This window comes from Hyperoodon ampullatus, assembly GCF_949752795.1.
Source record: "Hyperoodon ampullatus genome assembly, chromosome: 3".
NCBI lineage: Eukaryota > Metazoa > Chordata > Mammalia > Artiodactyla > Ziphiidae > Hyperoodon > Hyperoodon ampullatus.
The window spans coordinates 92,809,131-92,826,091 of NC_136916.1; the positions used below are offsets into that span (position 1 = coordinate 92,809,131).

At 37.9% G+C, this 16,961-nt stretch overlaps 1 protein-coding gene across 6 annotated transcripts in view; it reads right to left on the minus strand.

Moving 5' to 3' along the window:
- Positions 1 to 16,961, minus strand: part of GOLM2 (golgi membrane protein 2) — a gene marked incomplete at both ends in the record, with an annotated part of 102,000 nt that overhangs the window by 37,239 nt on the left and 47,800 nt on the right. For 4 of the 6 annotated variants that reach the window (XM_079698765.1, XM_079698764.1, XM_079698768.1 and 1 more), the window contains 2 exons: positions 13,922 to 14,002; positions 14,313 to 14,454. In XM_079698765.1, the coding sequence (XP_079554891.1) occupies positions 13,922 to 14,002; positions 14,313 to 14,454 (223 nt within the window). Of the gene's footprint in view, positions 1 to 13,921; positions 14,003 to 14,312; positions 14,458 to 16,961 lie in introns of all 6 variants that reach the window. The other 2 variants (XM_079698763.1, XM_079698766.1) reach the window with 1 other exon arrangement.

Genomic DNA, 16,961 nt, shown 5'->3' on the forward strand with positions numbered 1-16,961 from the left:
TAACTAGTATACTTGGGTTATTTTTATAATCCTCAAAGTTTATTTTGGTAACTGTATTTCATTTATTATTATATAGATTTCTAAACTTAAGGACCCAAGAAGTTTAAAATTCACTCTAAGAAAGCAACCCATTCGAATTTACAGAAAATTGAGGTTTTCTATATCTTACTGTGTTCCCCCATTTCCTTGTTTGTATTGCCAGCTGCAATGCCCAACACCCACCACTGCACATAAGACAGCTAAATAACAACAATCAGCTAACATCTTTAAAGAGCAGTACTTTCCCAGGTTTAACACCATTTTGATTTGCTAACAGACTCTGAGGACAACTAAGCATCTGGTAGATATACTGGAAAGAGAAGTCAGTCACAATGTACAAACTTGTGGATCACTGTTGGACCCTAGCTGGCTCCAGTACTATATAAACCAAAAGACAAAAGAGGGTACTTTCAATACTAAACAAGAAGTGATCATACATGTTCTTAGCTTTATTTAATAATGCCTCCTGCCCAAGAACAAGGTGACTATTCAGAGGCAAAACTATGAAGATTTAGATAGGTAGAAAAAGCTGGATTAAAAAGAGCCTTTATATACGGGTTCAATCCCTGGTTGGGCAACTAAGATCCCACATGCCATGTGGTGCAGCCAAAAAAAAAAAAAAAAGAAAGCCTTTATAAAACATCCAGAGGAGTTTAGAACTGATATACAGGCATACCTTTGATATTGCAGGTTCAGTTCTAGACCACTGCAATAAAGTGAATATCACGATAAAGCGAGTTGCATGCATTTTTTTTGGTTTCCCAGTGCATATAAAAGTTATGTTTACACTATACAGTAGTCTATTAAGTGTACAGTAGAATTATGTCTAAAAAAACAATGTATACACACCTTAATTTAAAAATACTTCATTGTTAAAAAAATACTAAACATTACCTGACCCTTTAGCAAGTTGTAATCTTTTTGCTGGTGGAAGGTTTGAAATATTGCAAGAATTACCGAAATGTGACACAGAGACAATGAAAAGAGCAAATGTTGTTGGGAAAATGGTACTGATAGATTTGCTTGACACAGGATTGCCACAAACCTTCAATTTGTCAAAAACACGATCTGTGAGGTACTGTAAAGCTAAGCACAATAAAACACGGTGTGTCTGTAGTAGAAACTATACAGTCAAGCCTTGACATCCATGGGGGACTGGTTCCAGGACACCCGACCCCACCCCCATGCTCAAGTCCCTTAGTCAGTGCTCCTTATCCATAGTTCTGCATCTGAGGATTCAAACAACCACGGAGTGCAAATACAGTATACAATCTGAGGCTGGTTGAATTCACCAAGAAGGAACCTGAGGACGTGACTGTGGTAATATGGAGCCTTATAAGTTTGACATGAATTACTACATTTCTGTAAAAATTTAGAAAAATAGAGAACCAGAAAGAAATTTAAAATGAGCTGTAATTCCACCACTTAAAGATAACCACTGCTACCATTTCAAGATTATCTGTTTTGTTTGTTTTTTTCTGTACATTACACCATATACCTTAAACAAAATTAGGACACCATCATATATACTATTTTATAATCTGATTTTTTTGGTTATATAATCTGATTTTTTATTTCATATTTATATACATTTTTCTATGTCATCCCATTTTCCTCTACAACATTCCTAAATGGTAGTACTGAGTCCAAACTTCCAACTTACTAGGTTTGGCTAGAAAGATCTGGGTAAAGAATTGCCACAAGGACTTTAGAGTGCCATAAACTGCATCAGCTAAGCTAGTTGGTGGATAGACTTTTACTACTTAGGAAAAAGTAATGTGTGTTCTGTAAACACTTTGGTTTCTATGCTTTCACTGTGACTTTTTTGTTTATTTTCCTAGAAAAATTCCTTTAAAAAAAACTCCAGCCTTTTTTTTTGTTGAACTAAGGGGAGAGGTGATTTATTTATATCCAGGACAAGACAGAGGCTTTCCCAGGAGCCAGAATTAATAGTTACAGTTAGTGGTACCAAAACAAATGAAGATCCGGAATATTACTAGTGGACTTGGACACAAACTAAGACTGCTGATCTTGCTCTCCGATTTTGGATAGGATTCTTCAGACTTTTTTTCTATACACATACAGGTATCTAATTTTTCCTCCACAAAAATGAGATTATATTGTACGTGCTTCCTTGTAACCTTCTTTTTTCATTAAAAAAATCGTAGGTATATTGGGAATTCCCTGGCAGCCCAGTGGTTAGGACTCTGCACTTTCATTGCCGAGGGTCCAGGTTCAATCCCTGGTTGGGGAACTAAGATCCCACAAGCCACATGGCGTGGCCAAAAAAAAAAAAATCATAGATATATTAATAAAAACAGTTCAACACTATCTTTTTTAATGACTACATATCACATTTATGGATAGAACACATTTAATGAACTTATAAGATTACCTATAACATTTATATGGTCTTCAATTTATCATTATAAATAATTTTATGGTGAGCATTTTTGTAACTACATGATAGAGTGAGTTCTCAGGGAAGTACTAAACACTAGGTCAATGACTATGTGTACTCCTTAAACAAATTAAGAGAAACTAAATAAATGTGAGCTCAAAGACAACTTAAGTCTGGGAAAGAATTAGACACTGAAAAGAATGCAAACAATTATGTATGATATTAAAGTTATAATTTGTGATATATTTTACTCAGGTCTTCTCCATTGATGACCACTGAGAGCCAGGGGAAAACATACAAGTCAACAGAGGACAGCATGCTACTATCAGATAATATCATTAATAACTAGGCTGTTGGGCTTCCCTGGTGGCGCAGTGGTTGAGAGTCCGCCTGCCAGTGCAGGGGACACAGGTTCGTGCCCTGGTCCGGGAAGATCCCACATGCCGCGGAGCGGCTGGGCCCGTGAGCTATGGCCGCTGAGCCTGCATGTCCGGAGCCTGTGTTCCACAAAGGGAGAGGCCACAACAGTGAGAGGCCCACGTACCACAAAAAAATAAATAAATAAATAACTAGGCTGTTAAAATATATATCATTGATAAAGCCATTATTAAGGAAAATTACCAAACATAAAATGGTAAAACCTATTTAACATAAAGACAAAATACCGGATACACTAGGACACATAGCTTTTATCTTACCACTATGATACTGGGTTTTGTCTTTTTTATAAAGGAGAGCTATCAAATTTAGAAATTCAGTCTTTTAGCAATACTTATTAAGTGCGTACTATATGCTAAGCACTGCTCTAAAAAGCTGGAGATTCCGCGGTGGACAAAACAGACCAAGTTATATAACAACAAATAAATTAAAAAGTATGTACATGGGGTGACCCAACACTGGAGCCTGCCTGGGCTCTTTGGTGGGGCTGGTGGTGGACTCTGGGAGGGCTCACGCTGGGGGGTGCTTCCCCAAACTTCTGCTGCCAGTTTCCTTGTCCTCATGGTGAGCCACGGCGACCCCCCACCTCTGCAGGAGACCCTCCAACACTAGCAGATTCCACATATAAGTGATATATGATATTTCTCTCTCCATGCCTGAGTTGCTTCACTTAGTATGATAGTCTCCGGGTCCATCCATGTTACCGCAAATGGTATTATTTCTTTCTTTTTAATGGCTGAATAATATTCCATTGGTATGTACCACATCTTCTTTGTCCATTTGTCTGTCAGTGGACATTTGGGTTACTTCCATGTCTTGGCTATTGTGAACAGTGCTGCAGTGAACACTGGGGTGCATGTATCCTTTCGAACCATGTTTTTCTCTGGGTGTGTGCCCAGGAGTAGGATTGCTGGATTGTATGGTAGCCCTAGTTTTGGTTTTGGGGGGAACCTCCATACTGTTCTTCATAGTGGCTGTACCAATTTACATTCCCCCCAACAGCATAGGAGGGTTCCCTTTTCTCCACACCTTCTCCAGCGTTTGTTGTTTGTAGACTTTGATGATGGCCGTTCTGACCGGTGTGGGGTGATAACTCATTGTGGTTTTGATTTGCATTTCTCTAATGATTGGTGATGTTGAGCATCTTTTCATGTTAAAGGCAATATATTTTTAACTATATTCACTAGATCCAATCAGCCCTTGATTTATTTCTATTGTATTAAAATGGTACTTTACACTTGAAACTAACATAATATTGTAAATCAACCACACTTCAATAAATAAATAAATTGATTAAATGCTACTTAAAAAAAGTATGTACAGAATATAATATAAATGTCAGAGTGAAAATGTTATGCATAAAGTAAAACAGGGACGTGTGATAGAGAGTAGTGGGACATTCTATTTTAGTTGGTTGGTCAGGGGAGGCATTTCTGAAGGAGACATATTTGAGCAGAGGTATGAATGAAACGTGGAGGAAGACTATTCAGGCAGAGACCAGTAAGTACAAAGGCCTTGAGACAGGAACATTCACAGCATATCTGAGGAAATGCAAAGAAAGCAGTGAGGTGAAAGCATAGAAATGAAGTCAGAGAGGAAAGAAGGGGCCATATTAGAGACAACGAACAATAAAAAAACGTTAGGGGGCTTCCCTGGTGGCGCAGTGGTTGAGAGTCCGCCTGCCGATGCAGGGGACACGGGTTCGTGCCCTGGTCCGGGAGGATCCCACATGCGGCAGAGCGGCTGGGCCCGTGAGCCATGGCCGCTGAGCCTGCGCGTCCAGAGCCTGTGCTCTGCAACGGGAGAGGCCACAACAGTGAGAGGCCCGCATACCGAAAAAAAAAAAAGTTAGGATAGGTAGTTAGGGGGCTGAGGGCTGGTACTAAACTGGTAATTCCAAAGGAAGCAGTAATAGTACTAATTATAATAACAGTAGCTCCCACTTTCTGAATACTTAGTATGAACCAGGCAATAATCTCATGTCACTCTCAAATCTATCTGAGGTAGATATCCCCTTTCACAGATGAGGAACTGAAACTCATGACAGTAGAGATGAGACATACCTCTCACTTGACTTAAAAATTCAAAGTAGTCATTTCTGGAGAACCTGGCTGATATGCTTACAAAAGGTAATAGGAAGTTTAGGGCTAATCCTCCTTAGCTTCTCTATTAGCCCTCAGCTGCAGCCTTTACCCTGAGAACCAAAAAAGAAGTATCCTTGCCTTTCACTCTCATTTTCTTATTTCAGTGACAGCTACAATCTTTAAAATGTTCATATTCCTAGTTTTCTGCCTTACAGGGCTTCACAATCCAGTGCCTGTGACGACGGAAAAGGAATATGGCACTAGTAAACAGTGGTGCTCAAATCTGGCAACACTTCAGTTTTACAGATACCACCCCGGACATACTGAATATCAGGATGGTACCTAGGTATCTGTATTTATTAAAAGCTCCAAAGGTGGTTCTGTTGCACAGCTAAGAGAATAAAAGAATAAAAAGCATGGGCTTTAGAGTTAGACCAGGGCTCAAATCATGGCTCTGTAATTTATTAACTGTAAGACTTTAGTGTCTAATTTCTTGAAGCCTCAGTCTTCATCTGAAAAACAGGGATAATGCCATCTGCCCTGCATGATCAATGTGGGGAATAAGTGAGAATATTTGCTAAAAGATTGTGATAGATGCCTAGAAAATAGTAGGTGTTCAACATATACTAAGTATTTAGAGTTGTCAAAGTTAAGCATTTATCACTAAAATGAAAAAGAATCCAAGATTCAGGTTAAGGAAACAAAAACATTTAAATGTGAAACTACCAGCCCTAACCAATTTATTGAGCCTCCTGATTACACAGTTTGCTCACACTTAGGAATCCTGATGAATGTTTAGTTATAGTAATGTTTTTGGAAGTTCACGAAACTCTGATCAGTAATTACCCATTAAAATAGTAATCATTCAGAAGCATGAACAAAACAATGATGTAACATTCTTATGTTATTTTGTTCTGCGTACATAAACAGATGTAACATGCTTGTAACTGCTCAAATATTGACCAGTGGAGCCATCTCAGCCCTCTAAGAAATACAGATACATGTCTATAGAGACTATTAAAATGATGTTCTAATATGGCTCCTAAGACCTGGTCTGTGAACTGAAATTCCTTCATACTTAAAAATCCATTTATATAATTTAAAAAGAATAACATGGACTTCCAATGCTAGCCATGACATAATAACTAGTACTGGACTTGCCCTCTCTTACATCCTAAACAATTTTTAATATGGACAAAATAGATAAAGCATTGGACAACCAGAGTACAAGACCAATTCTTGAAAGAAGCGACATACATGAGATGAACAGTCTTAGTGAGCAGAGGAAGCAGATTGAGCTGCTGAGGTGGATGGAACTTGTAGGACAGAATACTATAGAAAAAGGAGCTGTGTGAAATGGGGGACAGAAATCTGCATGAATAGTCCCCTTGGGTCTCTGGCCAAGACCTGGGCTGTGTATACATATGGTGAGACTCTATGGGGCCTAACACATAGCACCTGCTAAAGGGCTGAGAACTGAACAAAAAAAACAGAGGTCATGTAGTACTTGGAGACAACTGGATCTCTGGCCCACAGTACAGAATCTTCACTGAGCATCTTGGGCATTCAAATGAAATGCTAGAAGTCTACTTTAAAAGAAGGGATCACACCTTAGAGTTAAGGGCCATGTCCTCAGACTAAGAACAAAATCAACACTGACCTGCCCAAACAAAGCATAAAACCAAGCCTAACAGAATCAAGAAGATCCACCAGTAATTTAACTGTCTGCAAGAAAAAAACTCAGCACCCTTTAAAAGAAGACAACAAAATCCATTCATACAGTACACGATAAAGTTACTAAGCATATAAAGAAATAGGCAATACCACCCATAATCAAGAAAAAAAGCAATCAACAGAAACAGACTCAAAAATGATCCATTTGTATAAACTAGCAAACAAGGACTGGTAAACAACTGTTTTACACACACACACACACACACACACACACACACAAAGATTTAAAGGGAAAGATAGGGATATCCAACAGAGAAGTGGAAACTAAAACAAGAACCAAATGGAAATTCTAGAGCTGAAAATACATCTGAAATGAAAACTACACTAGATGGGTTCTGAATAGCAGTCTAAACACTGCAGAAAAAGGCGTCAATGAACTTGAAGACAAATCAAAGACATTAAAAAAATTGAAAGAAAAATTATTGTAAAAAAATGAACAAAAATTCAGTGACATGTGGGACAATATCAAGCAGTCTGCAATGCATGTATTTTGAGTCTTAGGGAAAAAATAGGGCAGAAAAATTACTAAATAATATTCGAATTTGAATATTCACCAAATTTGGTGAAAAAATCACCCCCCAGATTAAATAACCTCAGGGAATTCCAAGCAGGATAAGTACAAAGAAAAACAAGACCAAGGCACACTTTAGTCAAACTGATAAAAATGAAAGCTAAAGAGAAAAATTTTAAAGCAGTTAGAGAAAACGAATACACACTAATACAAAAGCACAACAGAAAGAATAACGGTTGACTTAGAATCATTGTTGGCTAGAAGGCAGTGGAATTGCGTCTTTAAAGTGCTGACAGAAAAAAAAACAACAAGCATATTTCTATATCCAGTAAAAATATCCCTCAAAATGAGTATGAAATAAAAATGTTTTCAGATAAACAAGAGTTGGATAAATTTGTTGCTAGAAGACCTGCATTTCAAGAAATGCTAAAGGAAGTTCTTCAAGCTGAAGGGAAAATGATAATCAAGATAGAAATTAGAATCCATGGGAAGGAATAATGAGCACTGTTTAAGCGGTAAGCATGTGGTAAATATAAGAGACCATAATATTTTCTTCTCCCATTTTCTTAAAAGGTTTTTTAAAAATTTTATTTATTTATAATTTTGGCTGCCTTAGGTCTTTGTTGCTGCGTGTGGGCTTTTCTCTAGTTGTGGCGAGTGGGGGCTACTCTTCGTTGCGGTGTCCGTGTTTCTCATTGCGGTGGCTTCTCTTGTGGCAGAGCACGGGCTCTAGGCATGCGGGCTTCAGTAGTTGTGGCTCGTGGGCTCTAGAGCATAGGCTCAGTAGTTGTGGCGCACGGGCTTAGTTGCTCCGTGGCATGTGGGATCTTCCCGGACCAGGGCTCGAACCCATGTTCCCTGCATTGGCAGGCAGATTCTTAACCACTGCACCACCAGGGAAGCCCTTAAAAGGTTTTTTAAACCAAAGTAATAATGAAAACACTGGGATTTTTTTTTTTTAGCAGTATGCAGGCCTCTTACTGCTGCGGAGCACAGGCTCTGGACGCGCAGGCCCAGTGGCCATGGCCCACGGGCCCAACTGCCCCACGGCATGCGGGATCCTCCCGGACTGGAGCATGAACCCGCGTCCCCTGCATTGGCAGGCGGACTCCCAACCACTGTGCCACCATGGAAGCCCTGGGATTTTTAACATATAGAAATATCATATATGATAACAACTGCACAAAGAATGAGGCAAAGTAAATGGAATTATATCTCTGTAAGGTTCTAACATTTTACATGAAGTAGTACAATACTATTTCTAAGTATACCATGATACGTATAGGATGCATATAGTAATCCCTAGAATAACCACTAAAACACAATACTTTAGAAGTATAGTTTTTAAAAAGTGAGAGAAACAGGTACCAATTAAACCCTCAAACTCACTGAGTCCTATTCTATCCTATTCTCCCTGGATGATACTTGCTGGTTCAAGGCTATTTTGATTCCTTTTTTCTTAATTGTGGCCAATGTAAATTGTGGCCCTATAAAATATGACAGTGAAAGAAATGTCTTTCAATTATAAACCAAATGTATCATTAGAAGTTTATGTAATTATGTACCTTTAGTAGCAGTTTCCAGGAATATGTACAATTTGATATTGTGCTAGTATTTCTCCCCTACAACAACAATAAAAAATGCCCAATTTTACCTGATTTGTTTCTTCTATAACAGGGATCTTTGAAAACTTTTTCTTAAAGGGCTAGATAGTGAATATTTTAAGCTTGTAGTCCATACTCAACTCTGCTGTTCTAGCACAAAAACAGTCATTGACAATACACAACAAATGAGCATGATAATGTTTCAGTAAAACTATTTATTAAAACAGGCAACCAAGCTGTAGTTTGCCAATTTCTGTTTTACAAGATGCCTAAAAGTCTATTTACAATGATTTAATTTGTTAAAATATTTTAATGTATTTTTATAAATTTAGATAATTTTTCCTCTAAAAGCTCTAAACTTTAGAGAAAGAATCTTTGCCCCCCCAAAAAAGATTAACTACACTGCTTCTTTAAAACATAATCTTTTTTCTCCTCTCAAATATCACTGTAATTATCTCTTTAATTTTTTAAAAGATATTTATTTTTGAATAGGTATTTAATAAAATTACCTTATAAAATTTTGAAACCAACATTCAAAAGGTTATATAATGAAAAGTCCCCTTTTCATCTCTATCCTTAGTCTTCTTCCCCAGAAACAAACCCTATTACCAGTTTCAATTAGAGCAGCACTATCCAATAGGACTTTCTGCAATGATGGAAACGTTCTATATCTGTGCTGTCCAATACAATAGCCAGTAGCCACGGTGACTATTAAGCCCTTGAAGTGTGGCTAGTTTGACCAAGGAACTGAAATTTTAGTTTTATTTAAGTTTAATGAATTTAAATAGCTACATGTGACCAGCAGCTAATGTACTGATATTAGGCAGTGCAGATCTAGAGACTCCTCTGAGAGCAGTGGTTTTCTAGGTTGGTTACATAATACAATCACTTAAGAAGAACTTAAACATTCAGAGCCCTAGCAGCAACTCAGATCACATATATAAAAATCTCTGGAGTGGGACTCAGGCATCGTTTTTTTTTTTTCTTCTTCTTCTTTTTTTAACTCCCCAGTGATTCCAATATATGGCCAAGGTAGAAATCTTCTGTTCTAGAAAATTATCTTATAAATAGAGTAGCTCTACCTAGAAAGAAAACCAAACTTTTAGAAAACCAAAAAGTTTTTCTTTATAAATTATTAATTATAAAAGAACTTCTGGGGCTTCCCTGGTGGCGCAGTGGTTGAGAGTCCGCCTGCCAATGCAGGGGACACGGGTTCGTGCTCCGGTCCAGGAAGATCCCACGTGCCGCAGAGCGGCTGAGCCCGTGAGCCATGGCCGCTGAGCCTGTGCGTCCGGAGCCTGTGCTCCGCAACGGAAGAGGCCACCACAGTAAGAGGCCCGAGTACCGCAAAAAAAAAAAAGAACTTCTGACTGCTTAGGTACATAAAAATCTTTATATCTTTATGAGTTTTCCCCAAAGTAAATCATTAGAGGCAATTTTTACTGAGATTGACTAGATCTTAAAACTAGAAAGAAGTTTCCAAGTAAGAAATAAGATTTTCCTCTCTGTTGATATGCATGATATGGAAAAGGTATTTGCATTACATACTATTAAGGAACTCTTAAAAATCAATAAGGAAAATACCAACAATCCAATAGAAAAATGGGCAAAAATGATTACCAGGCAAATCACAGAAGAAGGCAACAAAAATGGCCAATAAACATATGAAGAGATGTTTAATGTCACTCATACCAAGGCAAATTTAAGGTACCATTTCAGATTGGCAAAAAGTTTAAAGTATAGCAAACTCAAATATTAGTTGAGGATGTGGATAAACAAAAACTGTCATATATTACTAGCAAAAGTGTAAACTGATATAAGTATAGTAAAGCTGAAGATACTCTATAATGCAAGAATTCTACTTTTAAGTTCATATCCTTGTGCACAGCTTTGCAACCACTGCACTGGGAATTGTTTACAGACTACCAGTGTATTGAGCTATTGATCTCCTCCACCCTCAGTGACTGCATAGGACTTGTGACAGCTAGATCTCTAGGCCTGTCCTCTAGTCAGCAACAAGCTCACCTTTTAATCTCAATGTACTAATCAAATACTAGAAGTATCCAGAGACTCTCAGGTGCACAAGAAGATATATATGAGAATGTCCACTGTAGTATTTGCTTGAAATAACAACAACAACAAAAAACACCTGGAAGTGGCCTAATTGTTTATTATATATGAATAGATAAATTATGGTATATTTATACAGTGAAATAATTATAACTGTTAAAAAGCCACAGGTATAACGCAGGTGAGTCTCAAAAGCATAATACTGAGGGGAAAAAAAAGTTGCAGAATCATATAAACAATAAGACATCATTTATTTAAAGTTTAAGAAAGCAAACAAAACAATACTTTATAGTTTTACAGATGTTTACAAGTGCAGTAAAAGTCGAAAAACATGTATGGAAATTGATACACACCAATCTCAGCACAGTAGTTACCTCTGAGGAAGAAGAGACAGGATTGAGATCTGGAGGGTACACAGGGAGGCTTCAGTTCATCAGTAATGTTTTATTTCTTTAACAATAACATCAATAACAGAAATATCTGAAACTAATGTGGCAAAATGTTACATTATTTTTGTGTGTTTTTTTAAAGGGCAGTGGATACTTGACTATTCATTATGTTATTTTCTATCTTTTTCTGTATGTTTGGAATGTTTCTAAATCTAAAAAAGTTTAAAAACTAGTGATACAAATATGTAACTGCCTAACATCACAGGTGCCTAAAATATCCAGGTCAAGAAGGTAATGGGTTAAACTACAAGACTCCTGTAAAATCTTGTGACTAGCTCCAAATAAACATTAAAAACAAACAAAACCCATTAAGGTTTAGCTCTATGGCTTTGGAAGCTGAGAAGCTGAAGCATCATGCTAACCATAGGTGCATGCTATATACCCCTTGACTGTTTCAGAGCTGTATTTTAAGATAGTTCAGCACTGCTCTGCTATAGTTTCTAGTACAGTCTTGGCTATCGTAAACAAAACTGCTATTAACACATAAGGGTCTGTTTTTAAATTACAAGGATGGAAAAAAAAATAGAAGGATGAACTGTTCTTCCCTCTACTTCCTCTGTGGGATTATTGCCTCTATAGTCATTAGGGACTCCACATACACACCAGAACTTGTACTGGCACTAAGAATTATGACATAGATTACTTCAGGGAGAAAAGACAATACTCAGTAAAAGGAGTGACAAGGAGATAAAAATATGTTTCTAATAATATAAAATACATGGTAATAACCACAGCAGCTAAGATTTATATAGCACGGGCTATATGCCAGGCACACTGTTCTTGGTGCTTTACATTTAAACCTCACACCCACCCTATGAGGTTGAAACTGTTATCCTATTTCACTGATAAGGATAAGGGCAAATAAATGATCACATGCCTGTTAAAAGATAGAGCCAAAGGTCTGAATCCAGCAGTTTGACTCTAGAGACCATTGCCCCACTGCTAAAGATATTCTGGTAATTTGACCATACACATTTACTGGGACCTTGCCATGTGCAAGGCATGACCATACTGAGAGCTCAAGGTACGAAGGTACAACATGGCTTTCCTTTGTGTTTGCATCTAACTAGACTCTACAGCTCAAAGTTTCTTTTCACCAGTGACTATATCAAAATAATTTTTATACTCAAAACATTTCTCTAAATAATTAAGGATAACTGTTATGAACAATGATTCTCAAAGCAAAGCACCAACAGTTCAAAGAGGTTCAAAAATTAATCCAGAAGACTTCTGGTTTCTGGTTCCGCATATAAGGAGCTCAGAAGTTGCCACTCTATCCTAACAACAAGAAAAAAGCTAAACAGTCTGAAAAATCAACAACTGTTCTTGGGTCCATAAGAAAGAGTAGGACACAGGGCAAACTACTACAACCATGATTAGAGAGACAGGCAAATATGGGAGTCTTGGTTTACAGGAGAGACTAAAGAACAGAAACTGCCATAGAAGGCAGTGCCAGGGTACCAAAACCTGAACTGTAACTAATTAATTGCCAGAGGCTCAGTATGGGCAACTCATAGTTAAAACTCTAGGGGGGGCTTCCCTGGTGGCGCAGTGGTTGAGAGTCGCCTGTCAATGCGGGGGACGCGGGTTCATGCCCAGGTTCAGGAAGATCCCACATGCCGCGGAGCGGCTGGGCCCGTGAGCCATGGCCGCTGAGCCTGCGCGTCCGGAGCCTGTGCTCCGCAACGGGAGAAGCCACTGCGGTGAGAGGCCCGCGTACCCCCCAAAAAATAAATAAATAAAGTAAATAAAGTGTCGGGTGATTAACTGAAAAGAAACGCCATGTCCTAAAAACCTATATAAGGGTATTACTATGCCATATTAAAGCACATCAACAACACAGCAATCTAGGAACATTTAGCCTGAAAGAAATAAGCCACACATACTTTTAGTAAACATAAGTAACTAACATAGCATAACTGTCATGAGAAATAACTCTGAGTCATCAAGAAAAAGTTCAAATATGTTTGACTTTTTTTTTTTATGCTTGACTCTTAAGGCAAAAACAAGTACTTTATACATTTTAGCAAAATTTTTCATAAAAATATATCCAACACAATTATATCTTGGCAACTAATGGGGAGTTAGTTAACTGGAAATATCAATCATCCAGATATCTGTGACTTTTCTCAGGTGTTACTCAGAAAAACAATAGTCACATTATGGGCTTCCCTGGTGGTGCAGTGGTTAAGAATCCACCTGCCAGTGCAGGGGACACAGGTTCGAGCCCTGGTCCGGGAAGATCCCACATGCCGTGGAGCAACTAAGCCCGTGCACCACAACTACTGAGCCTGCGCTCTAGAGCCCGCGAGCCACAACTACTGAGCCCACGTGCCACAACTACTAAAGCCTGCGTGCCTAGAGTCTGTGCTCTGCAACAAGAGAAGCCACTGCAATAAGTCCATGCACTGCAATGAAGAGTAGCCCCAACTCGCCACAACTAGAGAAAGCCCATGCGCGGCAACGAAGACCCAACGCAGCCAAAAATAAATAAATAAATAAATTTATTTATTTAAAAAAAAAAACCCAATAGAGTCACATGAAAAATAACATGATCACTTCAGTTAAATATTCTAATAACTTTTACTTACCAATGGGAAGATCTTCAGCTTTTGCAAGGTCATTCTCTTCTATTCCAGGCATTCCTGCATCACCACCTCGTTTGATTTGTTCTGCCCAAGTAACAGTAACAAAAAATATAATTTTATATTTTTCATTACATAAATTGAAAATATTCTGAAGGAATATAATAATCAGTTTGTAGAGCAATAGGCTATATCAAATGAATATCTTTATATCTTGCTTTGGACATAGTTGTAACTCTATAGACTTACTGTTTTTTCTTCTCTATTAAAGGATCCAAATTTGAAACAGACACCTAATCATAATGGAAGTAAAATGAAACAATATTCTTTATGATTCAATAATCCACTTCAAAGTGAGAAAAGTCAATATCTTATTAACACAAAATAATAGTAATACCTTTCCCATGTGGAATATGATTGCTTGAGGGTTCTTCATGCTTGCCTGCAGCATTCTCAGCAACTTTTGGAATGTTTTTAGGTACTGCATGATGGTTTATATCCAATTCATTTCCATCTTTTGATTCAAACTTGTGGGCCTCTTGCTGTTAGATTAGGTAACAGTAAGCATTTTTCAGTTCAAAATGTGAAACTACTGACACAACTACTAACTTAATATTCTGAAACAGTTCATTTTTTTGAAATACATACCATGGGTCTAAATTCTAAACACTTAGAGATGTGGGATATATTATTTTCTGTTCAGTTTTTATACCTGATATGAATTCAGAGAATAATATTTTTTAAAAGTCTCTATCATAAATGGCCTAAAATTTTAGGCAGAGATAATTCTCTTTGGCTATGCTGATAATTCTCTTTGGTGATTCTGTGAGAAGACAGTCTTGCTGCGCACTGTAGGTTGCTGTGGAGGCCTACAGTTTGGCACAGTCTTGGGTGCTGTGGGCAGAGTGGATTCTGTATAGGCATATGTTGTAATCGAGCAGGATAGCAGAGAGCAGGAGGATGGCACACAGGTGCCCCCTCAAGTGTGACAGATGGCTACTGACATTGTCAGGCTTTTCCCCAAGTAGAAACAGCAAGGGTGGAAAACAGGCAAACTTCTTCCCAGGTGCACTGGCCACTCAAGCATAGGAAGGAATGGCAGAACAATGCACAAGTCAGTGTCCCCTGTAACCTGCTTCAACTAACCATATCTCCTCCTTGGAAACTTGAATCTTCAGGTTTATGATTAGGTCTGACTCAATTCTGTGGGGGGCCAGTTTTCTCTTTTATATTGGTTGAGTTGCCTCAGTGGAAAACTGGGAGAGGCAAGGAGTCAAGTACACATGCTTGGGTTGCCATATTAATATTTAATGCATAATAATATTAACATTAAATGTTCTGTCAACTCTAAAGCATTATGCAATGCAATCATTGGTAACATTATAAAAAACAATAGTACTAAAAAATCTACAGAAAATCTAGAAAAATAGGAGGCAAATTGTAAGAATTTGTCACAATAAAGAAGAAAGGGTGCTTTGACAATCAGGTGTAGGTATTCCAGTCTACCTGGCAGATAAAATCAACAACAAACATTTGCACTGTGTTTCATAGTTTACAAATTGTTTTCAAGTCTATCCTTTAGTGGAGACAAATGAACAGTTTTGGGAAAAACAAAATAAAACTGAGGCCTAAATAAGTTTAAGCAGCTTGTTCAAGATTACAAAGCTAGAGAAGTGTGGAAAAGGGATTCAAACCACAGTCTTTCTCATTCCCACAGTTTTTGGGAACTTGGTAAGTGATAGCCAGTTCTGAGAGCTTAGTTGCTGATGAGTGAAACGATAAACTGAACTTTCTGAACATGTCAGTATGAAAGCCAAAGGTGAGAAAATCGATGAGGTACAACCTGAGCAGCCATCCTGCATCTCTGTGCATTTTTGCTATAATGTTACATCATAAGGCTACTTCCATAATATTCCACTGCTTTTTGATGTGGATAAAACAAACAATAATAAACAAAACTTAAAAGTCAACAAACTACTGGTCAAAAATACTTTTCCATTTAAAACAGTTAATAAAGATGTTGTCCCTTTGATGCATTATTAACGGCAATACCTTTACGTGAATGGACAATATTAAATACTATTAACAAAATAAGATGGCTTTCTAAATGCAGTACTGTTGATTTGGTAAGGGGGCCACCTAATTGTTTTTTTGTTTTTAATAAATTTGTTTTTTCATTTTTGGCTGTGTTGGGTCTTTGTTGCTGCGTGAGGGCTTTTCTCTAGTTGCGGAGAGTGGGGGCTACTCTTCGTTGCAGTGCGCGGGCTTCTCGTTGCGGTGGCTTCTCTTGTTGCGGAGCGTAGGCTCTAGATGCGTGGGCTTCAGTAGTTGTGGCACGTGGGCTCAATAGTTGTGGCTCAGTGGCTCTAGAGTGCAGGCTCAGTAGCTGTGGCACACGGGCTTAGTTGGTCCGCGGCATATGGGATCTTCCCAGACCAGGGCTTGAACCCATGTCCCCTGCACTGACAGGCGGATTCTTAACCATCGCGCCACCAGGGAAGTCCCCCTAATTGTTTTCTAAATAAACTTCTTACTCTGAAATAATTTAGATTTATAGAGAAGTAATTACCCATCTCTCAATTTCCCTTAATGTTAACATCACATTAGCACAGCACATTAGCAAAACTAAGAAACCAACATTAGTACATCATTAACTAAACTCCAGACTTTACTTAGATTTCACCACTTTTTCCATTAAGACCTTTTTCTGTTCCAGGATCCAATCCAGGATACTACACTGCATTTATTTTATTTAATTAATTAATTAATTTAATTTTTTACTACATTGCATTTAAGTACTCAAGTCTTCTTAGTCTCCTCTGGTTTATAACCATTTATCTTTGTAGCATGAAAGCAATAAACAATTGAGTGTGGCTGTGTTCTAATAAAATTGTATTTGTAGACACTAAGATTTGAATTTCTTACAACTTTCCCATGTCATAAAATATTCTTTTGATTTTTTAACCATTTTTCAATGTAATGACCGTTTTTTGCTGATGGGCAGTTAAAAACAGGCAGGAGATTGGATTTAGTTTGCTGACCCCCT